Source organism: Xenopus tropicalis, chromosome 8 (genome assembly GCF_000004195.4).
Source record: "Xenopus tropicalis strain Nigerian chromosome 8, UCB_Xtro_10.0, whole genome shotgun sequence".
In the NCBI taxonomy this organism is placed as follows: domain Eukaryota; kingdom Metazoa; phylum Chordata; class Amphibia; order Anura; family Pipidae; genus Xenopus; species Xenopus tropicalis.
Window position 1 is genome coordinate 129,773,396 of NC_030684.2, and position 20,492 is coordinate 129,793,887.

At 39.6% G+C, this 20,492-nt stretch overlaps 1 protein-coding gene across 1 annotated transcript; it reads right to left on the bottom strand.

Annotated features, from left to right (window-relative positions):
* Positions 1-15,153: 15,153 nt before the first annotated feature.
* LOC101731307 lies at positions 15,154-20,083 on the bottom strand. Its single transcript, XM_031892407.1, has 4 exons — positions 19,745-20,083; positions 19,021-19,326; positions 17,224-17,337; positions 15,154-16,581 (listed from the first exon to the last, which is right to left on the bottom strand). The coding sequence occupies exons 1-3, from the start codon at positions 20,064-20,066 to the stop codon at positions 17,228-17,230; spliced, it is 738 nt and encodes a 245-aa protein (XP_031748267.1). The 5' UTR covers positions 20,067-20,083; the 3' UTR covers positions 15,154-16,581; positions 17,224-17,227.
* Positions 20,084-20,492: the final 409 nt, after the last annotated feature.

The window sequence follows — 20,492 nt, forward strand, 5'->3', positions numbered from 1 at the left end:
AAGGTCTTGTTTTTGGATGGTTTGGGCTAGGGCCCCTGGTTCCACAATGGCTTTGCTAAGATGGAAGTGCAAGAACTTGACTGCCCTGCACAGAGCCCGGAACCCAACTGAACACCTGTAGGATGAGTTCAAATGAGAACTAAGGGCCGGGCCTGTTCCCCAACACCAGTGCCCAAACGCTTGTGGATAAATACAAAATGATTTGGTTTTTCAAATGAGATATTGATATTAGATATAAGTCTCATTTGCAAAGGCAAGTGCCCCCAATAATCCCAGTGTGAGAAGCGACTGCAATTGCCCAAGCATTTGGTAGCACATTGAATGCAGGTTGTGGTGTTTTTAGTAGACGTTAAGAATGAAGATCCAAATTATGGAAATACCCCTTATCCAGAAAACCCCAGGTCCCAAGCATTTTGGATAACAGGTCCTATAACTCTGCCTAATGAATAGCTTCAATGTGAGCCCTATAGTGTACCATACACTGTAGCCTACAGGTAGCACTTACCTTGACACCATTTGCTTTACTATACATAATACACAACAGTTACAGTTCTTTCCCATGACAGCCTTGCCTTATTATATAAACTTATTTACTTTTATATTTATCTTTTTAACAATTAATACATCTACTACACCTCACAAAACCCTTTTTTTTAGAGCTAACTGTTGTTTCAGAGTTGTAAAAATGTGCATTCTTATGGGGTAAAGTAATAAAAACTCCTTAAGCCTGCCTACATCTAGTAACCCATAGCAACCAGTCGTATATTTTTTCAGCTGCCCAGCAAATGCTACCTGCTGATTGGTTGCTAGATAAGCAGCCAATTTAAGACTATGTATTTCTGTGCTTAGCATATATTGATGTCTTATAACTATTATGGTTATTATTAAAACTTCATACAGTCAAAAATGAGAGCCATTCTTCATTATCTATTCTATCTGGCTGCTGTTTTTGCTTTAATTTGTATCACCGTTCTACTTATACAATCTCCTAATCATCTTCCATTCAAACTGCCTTGTTGCTAGGGTATGTGAGCCCCTAGCAACAGTTTAAATTCCAGACTGGAGAACTGACACAGCATGAAATCATTTAGACAAAATACCACTGAATGTCTCTAATATCCATGTATTATGAGTTATAAATTCTGTACATAATGCAGAAATGTTGTCAGTTATACTGGAAGTCTCTGAGCAGCCCTGTCCTTTGAGGAGTTCACTTCCAACATCCTTTAACACCAAACTTCTTCAGGGTGTCTTCATATGAAATATAGTAGGAAGGGTGTGCCTTGTCGATCCTTGAAAGGTTGAAGTATCAATCATCTTGGAGTTTCCTACAGTTTTCCACATGGTGCTTCGGAACAGTTCTCCTAAACCCCCACCACTCACCTATAGGGGCTGATTCACTAAAGTGCGAAATAACGTGCGCTATTTTTAGTGTGCGGTAAAAATTTTATTGCGTCTTCATTTTCACGACTTTTCGCACAATTCACTATAAGCATACTTGCGCTATTTTACGAGCGATATTGCATGCGTTATTTGACTCTAGAAGACTATTTCAATTCGGTATTTGCCGGTACATTCGCTAAATAACGCTCGCGTTTAGTCGCCGGATATAAATAGTAGCTTTAAATAGTGTATGTAAATTGTCGCCGCATATAAATGGTGTATATAAATATTAGCCACATATAAATGGTATCATATAAATAGTGTATATAAATATTAGCCACATATAAATGGTAGATGCTTGTGTTCTGGTTTCTTTGGTGAAAAATTAGCAAATCTTTCGAAAGATCCACAAAACGGCAAAAATGTTGTGCAGGCAAAAAAATTGTTGCCCGTGACTATTATTTTTTGCCGCCTGTGTCAATTTTTGGACGTGCGGTGAATTTTTGCGTGGCAAATTTTTTCATGCGTTTTGCCATTGGTGGATTGTTTTGCAAAACGCATTAAAAAAAACGCCGCGGAAAAATTTGCCGCACGTCCAAAAATTAGCTGCGAATCCATGCCTGGCGAAACATTTCATCACTTGTTGCCGCATATAAATAGTCGCGCGAATGAACGCACGCCATGTTAGCCATACACACCAATACTTGCGGAAAATTACTGTATTAAAAATGACCATTTCGCTGCAAACTGGCGGCTGCGTCACTCTAGGGGAAACACAGACTTGAATAAATAACACTGTAAGTCCATATTTTATTGCCAAAAGCTCATTTACTGTACTTTTATATCATTTTTCGCCTGCCTGTAGTAGGGGGTTAATTTTCACATAGCCTAATGCGATATTTAGCGCGCCTTCTTTTCAGGGCGGAAATTAACGCATGCATTAAAACTAGCGCATGCGGTCGCACTAAAAATAACGCACGCGATAAGGCGACTTAACGCACGCAATAATACTATGGTAAATCACACGCTAATTATCGTGTCTATTTTAGCGCAAAAAAGCGTGCGATAAATTTTATGGCACTTTAGTGAATCAGGCCCATAGTGTTGTACAAGAACTCCAGCTCTCTCTGCTTCTTTTGGGGGTCACTGTGGAAAAGTTCTATTGGCCCCATATCAACCTTACTGAGCAGCTCACCATACTTACCTGAGTGTTTTTCAACAGCATCGTACACAGTACACTGCGGAGCATAGGGAATGTAACGATCAGGAGGTCCCGTACCCAGGAATTAATCATGCAGCGCACACAGGAAATTGTTTTCGACTTAAAAGTATCAGCCCCCCCTGGGGACATCCAGAAAGATTTGTTATCAGTGGAAACTGACCTGGAGGGAGGTGATGAGCTCTTTGAATTTGCCCTTTTCCTGACATATCACTGTCCTTAATAACAGCACCCAGTTTACAGAGGGTGGAATCTTTCTTTATGAAGAAAAGTGGCCCCTATCCCTCCCTCTGGCTATGGCCTTTCTGTCCTCAAGGCTGAGTCCAGGCTCACCCCCATTGGAATTTACACCACATAGGCTTTCCTTGGCCTCTCCAGCTAAGGTAACTAACAAGGGGGCAGGCAGACTCCATACAGAGTGGGGTCTCCTGATTAGAGGAGAAGAGGCTAAAGTGCAGGAATCTGCAGCCACAGGAGGCCCTAAATGAGGGAAAGCTTGTCCATTCTTGTAACAAGGGAGCAAAAAAGAGCAGGATGCCTGGGATCAACAATTACCTTGTAGGAACTGGTCCAACAGTCAAGGTGACAGAATGGACAACTGACAGGAGAAATCACTCACCTCCTATCAGTTTAACTCCACACCACCCATAGTAGTGCACCACCGCCTTTAGTCTCTCTGTGTTTATTTTCTTCCCAAAGTTGCCGGCCCAAGAATAACAAATTTTATTGTCCACAGTAGGGGGACAGCCCCTCGTAGGACCTCTAGCTCTTTCCTGGGTCCCTGCTATCCAAACCATTGTCCACCATATGGAGGCTGATGAATAAGCGGATATGTCCATCCCACACACTGGGCTTCTGGATTCACAACCGCAGTCCGGGGGATGTGGGTGATAGCAGGGATCATTGTGTAATATGTATGTGCTAAATAACCTTAGAGTTGTGCTTAATAACTGGCAGAGTATGGGCACTGTTAACCCCTAGTACCTAAAGTAAGTACCTCAGAGCCTGAGCCATAGCCAGATACTTTCCACCCAGCAAAGCTGCGTTTGTCAGATTCGCTCATCACTGCTCCATATTATGAATTAGAAGTGCACTGAATAGTACATGACAGTATAGTAATCTTTGGGATAAAACCGTGATTCATACTGTGCTGACCCTAATACACCTAATACAATTTGAGAGGTCAAGTGTTCAAATAATAGAGAGGAGTGTGATTTCTAACTATTTATTAGGGTTATGCTAGTTTTATTCCATATTTATATAAATGCAAACTGTTATCCAGAATACCCAGGACCTGGGTTTTTTTCAGAAAAGGGATCTTTCTACTAAAAAATGATTTAAACATCAAAAAAACAAACAATAGGGCTGTTCTGCCCCCAATAAGGGGTAATTATATCTTAGTTGGGATCAAGTACAGGTACTGTTTTATTATTACAGAGAAAAGGGAATCATTTAACCATTAAATAAACCCAATAGGACTGTTCTGCCCCCAATAAGGGGTAATTATATCTTAGTTGGGATCAAGTACAGGTACTGTTTTATTATTACAGAGAAAAGGGGATCATTTAACCATTAAATAAACCCAATAGGACTGTTCTGCCCCCAATAAGGGGTAATTATATCTTAGTTGGGATCAAGTACAGGTACTGTTTTATTATTACAGAGAAAAGGGAATCATTTAACCATGAAATAAACCCAATAGGGCTGTTCTGCCCCAATAAGGGGTAATTATATCTTAGTTGGGATCAAGTACAGATACTGTTTTATTATTGCAGAGAAAAGGGAATCATTTAACCATTAAATAAACCCAATAGGGCTGTTCTGCCCCCAATAAGGGGTAATTATATCTTAGTTGGGATCAAGTACAGGTACTGTTTTATTATTACAGAGAAAAGGGAAATCATTAAAAAAACTGAATTATTTAATTAATGCAGTCTAGAGAGATAACCTTTCCGTAATTCGGAGCTTTCTGGATAACAGGTTTCTGGATAATGGATCCCATACCTGCATACCTTTGCACCTTAATGGCTGCATACACCAGGTATGAAATTTTGAGGGAACATACATATTCCCCGGGTTGAGCAGAATTACAAACAGTTCACCCTGTGAAAGAATTTTTAGTATTCCTGGACACATGTACATGGCCAAGATCCTGTCAATGTTTTCTGTTATCTGCCTTCCTGGTATGAGGTTTGTTTTTTTCTAGATAAATAATCCTATCCAGTCTGTTGGCTAATATTTTATAAACTTATATTAATAAACCTTTCATATATATATATACCTATAGGTGGTGACTGTCTGAAATCAATTTCTGTAATATCCTATTAGTATAACAGAGGTTTGCACTTTAGAGTAAAAAGTCATATTAGCCTGTGTTGAATTTGTGTATAAAAATATAGGGTTTATTTAGGGGGGGTCACACTATTGCACTATCCAGCTGTGTAAGAGGAACAGGAGAAGTAATTAGGGAAAAGTATGTGGCACCCAGATTTATTACCTACAGGTAACATAGTAGATACGGCTGGAGAAAAAATATATACATCCATCAAGTTCAACCCCAACTGATATAATGTACACAAAAGGCTTGTGGGGTTTTTTTTATTAATTCGTTCCAGTTTTAACATTAGCGAATCTGTCCCATTTCGCTTCACTGAACAATTTGTGAAACTACCGGAATGGCGAGATTTTATTTCACACGACCGCGCCTATTTTGATACAACCACGCCCAGAATAAGAGGAAGGGAAGAAAAAAAGCAGGCCCTGACGTAAAATTCATTACATAATGGGTTACAGGTATGGGATCCATTACCTGGAAGCCCATTATTTAGCAAGCACCAATTTATGAAAAGACTGTCTCCTATAGACTTCATTTTAACCGCATAATTCGTTTTTTTCCTCTGTAATAATAAAACAGTACCTGTACTTGATCCCAACTAAGATATAATTACCCCTTATTGGGGACAGAACAGCCCTATTGGGTTTATTTCATGGTTAAATGATTCCCTTTTCTCTGTAATAATAAAACAGTACCTGTACTTGATCCCAACTAAGATATAATTACCCCTTATTGGGGCAGAACAGCCCTATTGGGTTTATTTAATGGTTAAATGATTCCCTTTTCTCTGTAATAATAAAACAGTACCTGTACTTGATCCCAACTAAGATATAATTACCCCTTATTGGGGGCAGAACAGCCCTATTGGGTTTATTTCATGGTTAAATGATTCCCTTTTCTCTGTAATAATAAAACAGTACCTGTACTTGATCCCAACTAAGATATAATTACCCCTTATTGGGGCAGAACAGCCCTATTGGGTTTATTTAATGGTTAAATGATTCCCTTTTCTCTGTAATAATAAAACAGTACCTGTACTTGATCCCAACTAAGATATAATTACCCCTTATTGGGGGCAGAACAGCCCTATTGGGTTTATTTCATGGTTAAATGATTCCCTTTTCTCTGTAATAATAAAACAGTACCTGTACTTGATCCCAACTAAGATATAATTACCCCTTATTGGGGGCAGAACAGCCCTATTGGGTTTATTTAATGGTTAAATGATTCCCTTTTCTCTGTAATAATAAAACAGTACCTGTACTTGATCCCAACTAAGATATAATTACCCCTTATTGGGGGCAGAACAGCCCTATTGGGTTTATTTCATGGTTAAATGATTCCCTTTTCTCTGTAATAATAAAACAGTACCTGTACTTGATCCCAACTAAGATATAATTACCCCTTATTGGGGGCAGAACAGCCCTATTTGGGTTTATTTAATGGTTAAATGATTCCCTTTTCTCTGTAATAATAAAACAGTACCTGTACTTGATCCCAACTAAGATATAATTACCCCTTATTGGGGCAGAACAACACTGTTGGGTTTGTTTATTTTGTTTTTAGCAGACAGGGTATAGAGATCCATAGAGATCCAGATTTCCCAGATAAGACCTCTTATCTGGGAAATCCCAGGTCCCAAGCATTCTAGATAACAAGTTCCATACCAGACCATAGGCATGTTAGACACTGTCCTTGGTTGAAGATGTGGCAAGTATGGGACCCAAGATTATTTAAAGTTTGTCCAGGCAACCTTTGCTCAGATAGATCATCTAATAGATGGGAGGGCCTATTTTATTAAATATTTCCAGAATTTCAAAGTAGATAGGCTTCCAGGATAGGGTTATTATTTTTAAATATTGAAGTATAAATGCCTCAGGAGGATACACTGGTATCTGCCAGAATTTTGCTCTCAACCAATCCTAGGAAGCATGCTTCTGAGAAACTCACATTTGACATATTTAAGGTCTACACTAAAAAGTGTATGTGTAAGATGTGTTCCGTGTATCGTATTATATTACCCTTTGATCAATACAACACAAAAAACCCTATATAGGTGAATAGAGAGCTGTGCCTTTTCATCTTTTGGCTTTATTGTTATAATGCTACATGTATGTTGGGGATGTAAGCACATAAATAGACGCCCCCCTACCCTAACCAACCATGCCAGACCCAAACAGTGCCAAGTGCTTAGTGGCACATCGGTACCGATCCCCTTTCCTGCCCCCTGCGCTGTTGCTTTGCAGACTGTACCACTGCTTATTCACACGGGAGCCAGAGTCTCCCAAGCAAGGCGCCTGAGCATTTTCCAGAATCTAAACAACCATTTCTATAGTAACGCTTTCCCGGCCTTTTGGCCACCCACATAGATTTATGCTAATTAGCATATCACACCACCATTGTTACCATGACAACCTTATCAGTGGTCAGAGGTTTTGCATGGTGTCAAGTTTCACAGCTGTTAGACCACCCACATAGATTTAGCATCACACCACCTCTGTTACCATGACAACCAATCAGAGGTCTCTTAACCCCTGCTAAGGTTGTCATGGTAACACTCTGTTACCATGACAACCAATCAGAGGTCTCTTAACCCCTGCTAAGGTTGTCATGGTAACACTCTGTTACCATGACAACCTTATCAGTTAATCAGATAAGAACAGAGTTTATGGCTTCACAGCTGTCATTTGACATCTAGATGTCGACGGATGCAGTCACCTCTTAGTACTCAGTGCTAAGTACACAGTGACCATCCAGGTGATCCAGGTGATATGGCTCCAAATCTTTTTGGAAAACCAGTGAAAACAGTAATAACTGTTTTTGAGAATGCCATTGCAAGAATCATTGGCATTTCAGCAGGTACTAATCCTGTTGCAGCTCCAGTTGGAGCCAATGCTGGCATTGTGACTGGTCAATCATCCAGTGCAAATGTGCCCAGCAATTCCAGTGCAGGTCCAAGGACCAGCTCTTCCAGAAGGAAAAGAGCATATTCTCCTCAGGACCAGACTGGCAGTAAGAAACGTCACAATTCAGAGGCAACTGCAAGTACCAGCTTCTTTTGGATGAAAAGGGTTCATTCCAGATCAGAGGTAACTCCTAGTACCAGCGCCTCAGGGACACAAAAAGCTTGTTCCAGTTCAGAGGCAACTCCTAGTACCAGCTCCTCTGGGAGAAAAAGGGTTCATTCCAGTTCAGAGGCAACTCCTAGTACCAGCTCCTCTGGAATAAAAAGGGTTTATTCCAGTTCAGAGGCAACTCCTAGTACCAGCTCCTCTGGAATAAAAAGGGTTTATTCCAGTTCAGAGGTAACTCCTAGTACCAGCTCCTCAGGGACACAAAAAGCTTGTTCCAGTTCAGAGGCAACTCCTAGTACCAGCTCCTCTGGGACACAAAAAGCTTGTTCCAGATCAGAGGTAACTCCTAGTACCAGCTCCTCTGGGAGAAAAAGGGTTCATTCCAGATCAGAGGCAACTCCTAGTACCAGCTCCTCTGGAATAAAAAGAGCTTGTTCCAGTGAGCAACAGCCCGGAAATGAAAAAAGGCAAGAGGCTGATAAACACAATGCAGCTAATAAAAATGACACAAACACAAACAGACCAACTTGTAAAAAATCTACTAAAGGTAGAAAGCCCACCCGATATAATCGGCACCAGGTTAGTGATTTCAAATTATTCCAGGATGCAGTTGCCAAAGTTCGTGGAATATCAAAAAGTGAAACAAACACTAGCGTTGTCACTAGCCCGACAACTGTTCCACCAGTAATGACTGTCACCAAAGATACTAGCACAATACCAAGTACTAGCTCTATGGTGAGAATTAATGATGGATTTAAACCACAGAACATTAACACTGGGAATATTGCTGGAATTCCATTGCCAGCAACAGATACCAGAATAATGCCAAATATTAGTTTTTCCATGGCCCGGAAAGACAATTCTACTCAACAGCAATGTAACATTATGAAATCTAATCAGTGCAATGCCCCTCAGAATCCTTCTAATACAACCAGAGGAATATATGAATATATAGCATTAAGTGACAGGGAACGTGCCATTCAAGCACATCAGCAGCAGATTGTTCTACAAAAACAAATGGAACATCTCAGACAGTGCCCATATGAAGATTCCCCTCTATTTAGGAACCCAATTCCTGAAACAAGGAAGAGAAAGTTGCACCCCAACCCTGGGGATGTAGCTTTATGGAACCCCAAGCGTTTCAGGCTGAGACTGGGCAAAGGACCTAGGGTACGTCCCAAAGCCCTAGAGAGAAAGCCAGACACACAAAATGTACAAGACAAAGAAGATGATATATTTCCACCCGCATCAGTAATGATGGCAAGATTAAGGGCAAGGGCACAAGGAATGAAGAGAAATGATCTCAGCAGGTCTGAACAGTCTGACAAAAAAGATGATTCCCCATCAAATTAATTATACTTGCAGAGACCATTAAAGAAATGCACGAGAAAAGGGATAAGAAATATAATTTTCACCACTGTATTTAATTTATGAGCACAATTCTAGACCAAAAGAAAAGATGGATGAACACTACTCACATCTGTTCACCATATAATGTTACTATTCCACTCAGACCCATAATGGAATGCTTGAGATGAGCAGTAGCAAACAATCTAAAGGCAAATTATTCAAAATGGGAGGTTGGATGGGAGATTGGGATGGATTTCCAGTACTGCTCAAAAATAGAATGGGAGGTTGGATGGGAGATTGGGATGGATTTCCAGTACTGCTCAAAAAGATGAATGCATGAGAAGTAAATATATACTGCATTAAACTCAAGCTGAAGAAATGACTACAAATTCAAATACCATTGCTTCTGGGAGGAAATGACAGTCTGGACAGTGCACACAGTCTAACACCATGAATAGCCCAACAAACCCCTCTGGTGTGGTGCCCTATTGAGTTTTATTTTTGCCTACCAGAAGGCAGTAACTTTGAATGTTTCCCTACTAATTCAGTAACCTAAAGTATTTCATTAAGTGCATCAAATGCCAGTGTTACTGCTGAGCACAAAGCTAAAGTTAAGGAAATATAACCCAGCTACAGATTCCAGAATTGTGCAATGAACTATTTTATCTATTGGACAGAAAGACAATTTCCACAGTGACAATAAAGCTGCTGACTTCGATATTCATCTCACCATTGGCTATATCTTTCCTATCCAGGTGACCTCTGAAGCCTGTAGGTTCCCTGTCAGAACTGCAGCAGAAAGTTCCGGGGCCCCAAAAGGGCGTCGGTGAAGACCAGTGCTGACAGGGGTTCTCTTGCTTCATGGGAGAGGTCTACCTTCAGCTGTCTCCTTAACATTCCACATAGACAGTCCTTACACTCTTAACATAGGAGAGTAGGAGAAAGTGTTGATTTTGCACAATATCTAGATTACAGATAGAAAGAAACAAGCCTTTAAAATCTATTACCCTAAGACAGTGATCCCCAACCACCCCCTTTGATGTTGTGCCCAGTGGCCTCAAAGTAGATGCACACTTTTTATTTCTGCCTTGGAGGCAGGTTTTGGGAGCACCGAGTTCTACTCATATATATGGGGCTACCAAATAGCCAATCACAGTCCTTATTTGGCATCCCCAAAGAACTTTTTTATGCTTGTGTGGCTCACCAACATTTTACATCTGAGTGTGGCTCACAATAATACAAATCTTGGGATCACTACCCTAGGACCTTAAGTTTTTTTTACCTTAGACTACAAAGGATATAGATTTTCTGCTAAAGTCAGCAAGAATGAAAGTAAAAAATCACTGGGCGGAGCCAAATGATCGGCACCCCCCCCTAGCGATTGTGACTTTTTGAGCGCAATTGCGATATTTTCGTACAACCGAGAAAAGAATTATCATGACATTTTAGAACATCAGAAATAATTGTGGTTACTACAATATCGTGATTTAAGCCCAGAAACCATCGGATCTTAGTGAATGTGCCCCAAGTGTTTGTATATTTTCCCTTAAGTGGGGTTTTTTTGGGGGGGTATTCCAGTTTTAAAAGCAGATTGGCAATTGAATTGGCTCTTGGTAACACTGACCATAGAGAGTGTAAATGTGACAGGGATATTAGAGTGTAAGCCCCACTAGGGCAGGGAATGGTGTATCAATCTCTGTGACTTGGTTTCCTTGGAACAGTAGCTTTGTGTATATTCTTTACTTTGCCTTTTTACCAACAATCTGTATTGCTTACACTTGAAAAAATATCACCAGAGCCAAATATTTTTCCACCATATGGGGTTTACCTTGACGTGGTATGGTGGCTTGGCAATTTTATGATCATAAACTCTCTCTTTTTTAGCCTCTCTTTTGTATATTTTTATTTACTTTTGATTTAAGTAAATTAAAGTAAGTTAATGAGGTTTCCCTTAATTTGGTATGGAGGCTGGGCAATTTTATGATCATAAACTTGTTACTAAAAACCCCTGTGTAAAACAATTCAAATAATATTGTTCATTACATTAACATTTGTTCATTTATATATATATATATATATATATAATGGTTCATATAGTATCCTGTCTAAATAAAATCATTATATTATACAGGTATAGGACCCGTTATCCAGAATGCTCCGGACCAAGGGTATTCCGGATAAGGGGTCTTTCCGTAATTTGGATCTCCATACCTTAAGTCTACTAAAGAATCAATAAAACTGCAATTAAATCCAATAGGATTGTTTTGCATCCAATAAGGATTATTTTTATCTTAGTTGGGATCAATTACAGGTACTGTTTTATTATTACAGAGAAAAGGGAATCATTTAACCATTAAATAAACCCAATAGGGCTGTTCTGCCCCCAATAAGGGGTAATTATATCTTAGTTGGGATCAAGTACAGGTACTGTTTTATTATTACAGAGAAAAGGGAATCATTTAACCATTAAATAAACCCAATAAGACTGTTCTGCCCCCAATAAGGGGTAATTATATCTTAGTTGGGATCAAGTACAGGTACTGTTTTATTACTACAGAGAAAAGGGAAATCAGTTTTAAAATTCTGAATTATTTGATTAAAATGGAGTCTATGGGAGACGGGCATTCCGTAATTCGGAGCTTTCTGGATAACGGGTTTCCGGATAAGGGATCCCATACCTGTAATACTATAGCAGCCATCAACAGCCTTTAGTAGGGCCAAGGGTTTATATAAACATTTCTTTCATGTCCCTCTATAAAGATATTTTTTATATTGTAAGTTCTTTTGTGGAATTAGCTTCTTTACCTCTTGTATTGGTTATTGGTTGCTTTTTATTATGTAATCGGTTCAGTATATGCACCCATTTGTTGTACGGCGCTGCAGAAGGTGTTGGCGCTTTGTTAATACATGTTATTACATATAATAATAATGAAGGGACTATATTTGTTCCAGGGGCAGGAAGCTGTTATTCTGCCCATTATTAAAAATACAATACAGGCTTCTGTTTTTTCCCTTTATTAAAGCTGGAATCCTACACGTTTGTGCCCAGATATTATTTATCCAGAGTTAGACTTGAATTTACTCCAAACACATGCACTTCCATTGACGAGTGCTTCTATATCCATACGTATTGCCTATGTCAGTGCTGTCCAACTTCTGTTGTACCGAGGGCCGGAATTTTTCTGACCTGCATGGTGGAGGGCCGATAATGGAAGCCAGTTTTTACCACTCCCCTTTTTGAAACCGCACCCACTTGAAACCACACCCATGTTATCACATGACCATACCCATATTAATGGTTGTAGTACAGCAAAAACCTGCCATACTCTGCCTGCCTGTGTGCCATACTTGGCTGGTTTGCGCCATACTTGGCCTGTGTGTGCCATACTCTGCCTGCCCTACCCTGCCTGTGTGTTCCATACTCTGCCTTCCCTACCCTGCCTGCGTGTGCCATACTTTCACTGTGTTTGCCATTCTTGGCTGGTTTGTGCCATACTTGGCCTGTGTGTGCCATACTCTGCCTGCCCTACCCTGCCTGTGTGTTCCATACTCTGCCTTCCCTACCCTGCCTGCGTGTGCCATACTTTCACTGTGTGTGCCATTCTTGGCTGGTTTGTGCCATACTTGGCCTGTGTGTGCCATACTCTGCCTGTGTGTGCCATACTCTGCCTGTGTGTGCCATACTCTGCCTTCCCTACCCTGCCTCTGTGTGCCATACTCTGCTTGCCCTATGATGCCTGTGTGTATGGCACACACAGGCAGCCTACAGTGACACAATGCTGGCACTGCTCCTACAGTCTGCACAATAACTATATATTAAAAAACTTTATAATTGCAGTACCACCTCAGTATATGTTCTTTTTGTAGTGTGCAGGGATTATTTGTGGGTTTCTACTGCTCCTGAGGTGTGAACAGGGGAACAATGGGGGTGATTACAGCCTGAGCCTGAGGTGTGAACACTGCAGGGGGTGAACAGTGCAGAAACTAAAAGGTGTGAACAACACAGGGGATTACATTTTTAAACAATACAGAGGGATTACAGCCTGAATCTGAGGTGAGAACCATGCAGGGGGGGCAGTTAATCACAGTACTGATACCATTTAAAGCTTACACAAGAGTAAGCCATCAAAGCAGCCAGACAGGTGGGGGGCCACACAGAGGGGGGTCGCGGGCCGCATGCGGCCCGCGGGCCGCCAGTTGGACAGCACTGGCCTATGTGATAGGACTGAGCATCATCGGGAAACTTCTCCTGCATCAGTAACTAAATCTCTGGGACTTCTGCCCAGTTTGGCCTCCCCTCATAAATAGAATAATCACACATCAAGTATAATATTTAATATTTATTTAGGCAATAATATTTAGCCTAAATAAGAACATCCTTCCTTTGTTTGTGTCATCATTCTCAATATTTATCATATAATATTCAAAATGTGTGCAGAGCTTTGAGAATAAACCAACAATCCTCTCTCTAAGGCTGTTTGATGCTTCTGCTATGTTAGATACAATAAGATTACAAAATATAGAAAAATAAATATCACAATATTATTACTTTTAGATATAATTGGAAGAGTACTGTGTCATGGTGTAAGGGACTGTAGGGGCAGTAGCGGGTTGGCACTTAGTCTCTATATAATTTGATGCCACTTAGGAAAATGGCTTATTTGTAGATTGTAAGCTCTTTTGGGCAGGGCCCTCTTCACCTCTTGTATCGGTTATTGATTGCTTTATATGTTACTCTGTATGTCCAATGTATGTAACCCACTTATTGTACAGCGCTGCGGGATATGTTGGCACTTTATAAATAAATGTTAATAATAATAATAATAATGTGTGAGTGGAAGAGCTAGTGATCTCGGATAAGGGATCTTACCGTAATTTGGATATCCATAGCTTAAGTCTGTTAAAAATCATTTAAGTATTAAATAAACCCAACAGGATTGTTTTGCCCCCAATAAGGGGTAATTATATCTTAGTTGGGATCAAGTACAGGTACTGTTTTATTATTACAGAGAAAAGGGAACCATTTAACCCTGAAATAAACCCAATAGGGCTGTTCTGCCCCAATAAGGGGTAATTATATCTTAGTTGGGATCAAGTACAGGTACTGTTTTATTATTACAGAGAAAATGGAATCATTTAAACATGAAATAAACCCAATAGGGCTGTTCTGCCCCAATAAGGGGTAATTATATCTTAGTTGGGATCAAGTACAGGCACTGTTTTATTATTACAGAGAAAAGGGAATCATTTAACCATGAAATAAACCCAATAGGACTGTTCTGCCCCCAATAAGGGGTAATTATATCTTAGTTGGGATCAAGTACAGGTACTGTTTTATTATTACAGAGAAAAGGGAATCATTTAAACATGAAATAAACCCAATAGGGCTGTTCTGCCCCAATAAGGGGTAATTATATCTTAGTTGGGATCAAGTACAGGTACTGTTTTATTATTACAGAGAAAAGGGAATCATTTAACCATTAAATAAACCCAATAGGGCTGTTCTGCCCCCAATAAGGGGTAATTATATCTTAGTTGGGATCAAGTACAGGTACTGTTTTATTATTACAGAGAAAAGGGAATTATTTAACCATTAAATAAACCCAATAGGGCTGTTCTGCCCCAATAAGGGGTAATTATATCTTAGTTGGGATCAAGTACAGGTACTGTTTTATTATTACAGAGAAAAAAAATACAATGTAGCAGAAGCCAGATAATTAAGACACCTGGAGGAGAACCAGAGAACAGAAAGGGACAAAGATACTTCATTCAGCAACAATTACATTTATAAATGATGTTAAACCCAACTGTGTATTTTTATTTATATATATTGGAAAGTACATGGAACTACATTTTCATCCATTATGTAAAAAATAAAAAAATAAAAAAATTGGAGTTGCCCGCTAATATACAACTTAAAAATACAATTGTAAAAAATATCTATTATTTTTACAGTTACCAATACAAATGTTATAGGAACGTATGGTCTCCTGTTGTTAAGGGATACTTCTGTCGTAATTCCTGCCGTCTCTATTTACTGCTCTACACAAACTTTAATTGTGCGGTTACATAGTTTTTCCCATTAGTGGTTCAGAATTTATGAGTTTATGGATTGGGCCATTCCTAAATAACAGTCTTTATTGAACCCCTTTGGACCACAGTTTCCCAAATAAAATATTCAGACCCTGCATAAAGGTGGCCATACATGTTACAATTATAATCTTTTCTGAGACCATTGCTTGCAGGAAAGATTGCTTGTACCCTCCACTAACGTTGAGAGCTGAATGGTGAGATATGGAGGTAGAAACAATAGGAATTCTACTCCAGTCTGACAATTCAGCCCTAAACGCTTGCCTTTGCTTGGGTGCCTTCAATGTTCTGCCCGATCGACGGGAGGAGTGGTATCCAAGGCTTTTTTCAATATCGGTGGCCTGGTCAATCCACCATGGATGCACCCAATATAATATGAAACATTGTTTTGAACGATAATATCAGAGTATAGCCAGCTTTATCCTTATACACCTCTAGGGGGAGACCACATACCCAGGACTAGGGATGAGTGAAACCCTTCTGCAAATGGGACATTTTCAAAATTACACAGTTTAGACGTTTCGATATTGTTTCACTAGACGTGGAGAAACCCAGTTGGAACAGTGTCAGAAAGGTGACTTACCCAGGAGGGACTTTGTGCCAACCTAATGTCTTTTTTGGTAGCGGAAAACAGGACCACTATTATTATTGTAGATTTTGACTTCACATGACCATTGGGGAAGATGAAAGCTCTCAAGTGATTTTTACCCTGGAGATATGGCAGATTATGCAGATAATTTGTACAAAAAAATTTCTGTTTTTCAAATTGAGGTTAGCATCTGCACTAGGCACGACGCGAGCATCAGAGAGAAACAGCCCCTGGGAGATGGGCCAAGCGGGCAGCACTGAGGTATTTATATAGTGTGGTCACATCACACATATTGCTCTCAGACCCTTTCTACATCAATACCCGCCGGAACTCTCGTTCTTTCAGAAAAAATGAAACCACAGACATTGGTGTTCAAGGCAAAGCACAAAATTGGTCTTTACACTGCATTTCTGTAATATATACTGCAGTAGGTTGGTACTTCTGGTTCTTGCCATCTCATATTTCATATATATATATATATGGAACGCTTGAGAATCCAAAATACATTGAGTTGGGGAATTAGCTTCTTTGTGATGTCAGCCTGTAAAATACGGAAAAGTTTGTTGGTGGTTTAGTGTGTTTCATGTCCATATCCATTCATTGTACAAAGAATATGTGTGCCTTTATTAATACATGATAATAATATGTACTAAAATGAATAATGTGTAGTAAAACACAACATAATATACATTAAAAGTATTTTGTAATTACACAGTAGATACTGATAGCTGCTAATGTTGCTTTATTATCATATGTATCTTTAAAAGTTGCCTTTGTAAATTGGGGGACTATTTATGTGTCTATTAAAATTATTATTAGGAATTGATTCAGTCTGTTTGCTATAATGGGAAGGATAACCCTGCTAACGAATGTTTAAATAAATAAACACAAATATTATTAAGTGTATCAGTAAATATTGCCTTAGTAGAATCCAGAGAGGAACCAGTAAAGTCTCCAAAACAGAGATCGGCACATTGTGCATTATATTCAGCTTTCGATTTGACTGCATTCCTCTAGCAAAGCCATTTTCCATAAAATCTATCTCTCAGCTTCTAGTGATTTAAAGAAAGATTAAATTATCTGTACCCATGGGGTGCCATTAGGTCACCAGGGCCTAACTGAGGCACAGCCTCCATTCTGCACATTAGGTTATAATAATTATCACTGCAGATTTCCTTATTACCTGATCATGGGCACGTCCAGGAGAGATGTACAGCCAGAGCCAACGCCAACAGGATAACCCCCGTCAGCACTGATCTGATACAGAAGGAACACACGTGGGCAAATTGCACTTCTTCTTCTAAAAAAAAAAATTAGAAAAACGAAATCTCACCCATTTGAGATTTACACCATATTGTGGTATAATACCATACAGTAGTTCTTTCATTGGAATACATGCGATCAGTCGGCACACTGCCCAACCATACAGCCAAAGCTCACATAAGGCTCAGGGTTGCATTAGCACTTTGAATCAATGGAATAAACAAAAGGAATATATCCAGAATAGAGCACTGTTGCTTGCGGATTGGCAGAAAGCTTTGTGAGGGGGGGCATTAAAATACACTGGATGGACAAAGCACTTAATGTGTGGAGTAACATTGCACGGTATTTATAAATTTTTTGAATTGCAATGGGTGAGCCCTGCACCTTCCACCTGAAGCTAGAATTGGATGTTATCTGGAGTGGGGCGGGTGGTGTTTGAAGCAGTGGGAGTTGGGAAGCTGCGGGTGTTTGGAACATAATAAAGGGGTCTGATTAGACAGGGGGGGCAGGCACCGCATGGTAGGGAAAGGAGTTTGGCTCAATACATACTATCAGAGACTGTCCCACGGAGACTCCAATAGACTGTTTGTTTGCTATCCACCCGTAAAGCTATAGATACCGCGCAAAGCACACCTATATAAGCCACCATTCAAACCCTATGTAAAGTGGGCAATGTTGAATAGTTGGTAGAGGGAGCGCGACTGTGAGAAGGGGTGATATTTGCAGATATCATTTCAATTACTTTTGGTTGAAGTGAGAAATAGAATAATGATTTGAGCAAACTAAAGATTACTTAGTGAACCTTCATTAGGTTATACACTCTACAAAATGCTCATTTTATTTGCTTTTATTACTTGAATGGGATGAACAGGGTTCTTTTTTAGGTGTAAATAATAAAGGTTATGTTTTAATTTCTCAAGGAGCCGGCGCCATATAAAATCTGCTATAAACTGCCTATCGCTCCCGCAAGTTTGTCGTAACAACTACAGTATCTAGCCGCAGCAACCACATACGAGTGGTGCAGATTCATTTCCCTGTATTGCATATGGGCATTAGGTAATAGAACTGTTTTTATAAATGACAGCCACAGTTACTGAATAGTTATGAGCGAATCTGTCCCGTTTTGTTTCGCAGAAAAATTGGCGAAATGACAAGAAAATTTGCAGTGCAAAAAATCCGCTAAGCGCATTTGTCGCGCAAATCAGATTGCTCTCCAGCTTGTAACGGGGCTGGGTTCTCTGATCCTCTCCAGATACGAAACTGCCCCAATAGCAATACAGTAACTATCTAGCAATACACGATTATTACAAATCCTTATCTCTGTGTTATTTCCCATATATTTATGTGTTGGTGTCATAGTACTGGAGTCCAAGCTTTGAGTCTAGTCAGGGCACTATCTGCAGGGCGTTTGTATGTTCCCCCTATGTCTGTGTAGGTTTTCTTCAGCTACTCTGGTTTCCTCCCACACTAATGACACAACTGACCCTACTGAATGTCATAGGGACCTTTAATTACAAGCTTTACTGAGGTTTGTACTGATGTAAATGATGTATGACTATATATATGAATATATCAGCTGTATATAAATAAAGTCTAAATATCCTTATCCCATTGGTGGTCTACTTTAAAGTATATTGTTTGGTGGGTACTGTTAGAAAAATATATGATGCAAACTCTTTAATTGTCATATGGCTTTAAAGGTAAAAACTGCTATTACCTTGTCTTGTAGCCTGACCATGGACAGCAGTGGCGGAGGAGGAATTAAACCTCACTTGACAAGACAAACTCGCGCCCTGGTACCAGGTGTCTCTGGGAACTGTGATATAACTGAGGAAAGTCAATGTGCCACCAGGTTCTTCCATAGCAACGACCCTGCCCTTCTGAGGGGTCCCTGACAGGTTCCAAGAAATATGAACCATATACCCAACAGCTGAAGCCACACAGGCCAGTTGGACTGAGGTATTTGGAAGAGGAGAAGAAGGAGGGGCCATCAGGTGGACGGAACTTTTTGCAGTGAAGCTGTCTGTAATAAATAAAGATGGCAACAAAGATGAAGAATTTAGGCAAAAAGAAAACTGAATATTGCTCAATATAACTGCTCAGTTTTACTATATGTGACAGCAAAGACCTTCGAAGGGCAAATAAATCCATAGAAAAATATTGCATGAATATTATTAGTATAATAGCACTAGTTCCCTTCTATATTACCCTCTCCCAACTTATAAACCACAAGATTCTCCCCTGAGCAGGTAAAAGAATCCTTCAACCCTGATGAAGATTACATGGATTTTGTTTGCTATATAAATCATTGACACTTTAAGAATAAATGATCTTGGTCTGTGCTTTGTGAATGGCTTGCTCTGATGCTAAAACACTTTAGATATGAGAAATAATTCATATAAATGACTAAGGTGTATCTGCTGAAGAACAGAATTCCTCACCTCCGGCAATGAGAGTTGTCCCATTAGAGAAGATCAGTGACATATAAATAAAGTGAGCACAATAGTAGGTCCCGGAATCCTCCTCCTTCACATTGTTTATTTCCAGGCTGCTGCTCCTCTCTGTGTGAGTACAATTATATTTATGTCCTTTGGTCACTTCTCCCCAATCTAGAATGAGCTCAGGGTTTTCTCCGACTCTCCATGTTCTTCGGTACCAGGAAATTCTAAACAATTTATCTAATGTTCCATTAGAAACACAAGAGATTTTGGCTTTCCCTCCGACAGGAACAAAGAGGAATTCCTGAGGCTGGCACGGGGCCATCTGGGCAACCAATGCTGAAACTTAAACCAATCATAGTCACTTCATAATAATAATAGCATTGCCACATACACATACCAGTAGATATCATTCCTGCTCACGTTCTAGCTCATCCAAATGATGAAAAACAACAACAAAACCTCTGGAGTTGTTTTAAATTTGCTGTGAAATGTAGGGGAGAAAATCCTTCCTTACAGCAAAATATGCAGGGTTTTCTTAATTCGAGCATCAGAGTAGAAATACTAAGTTACCTGCATATAATGTAAGGGTCATACTACTTACTATAAAAACATAAAATAAATAGAATCATTTATTTCTGACTTACCTTTAGACAAAAACAGCAAAGTGATGAAGTTCATCTTTAGATTATTAGAAATAAGGAGTGAATACATATCACAGTTCACTTGCTGTTCAGTCTTCTGCTCCGTG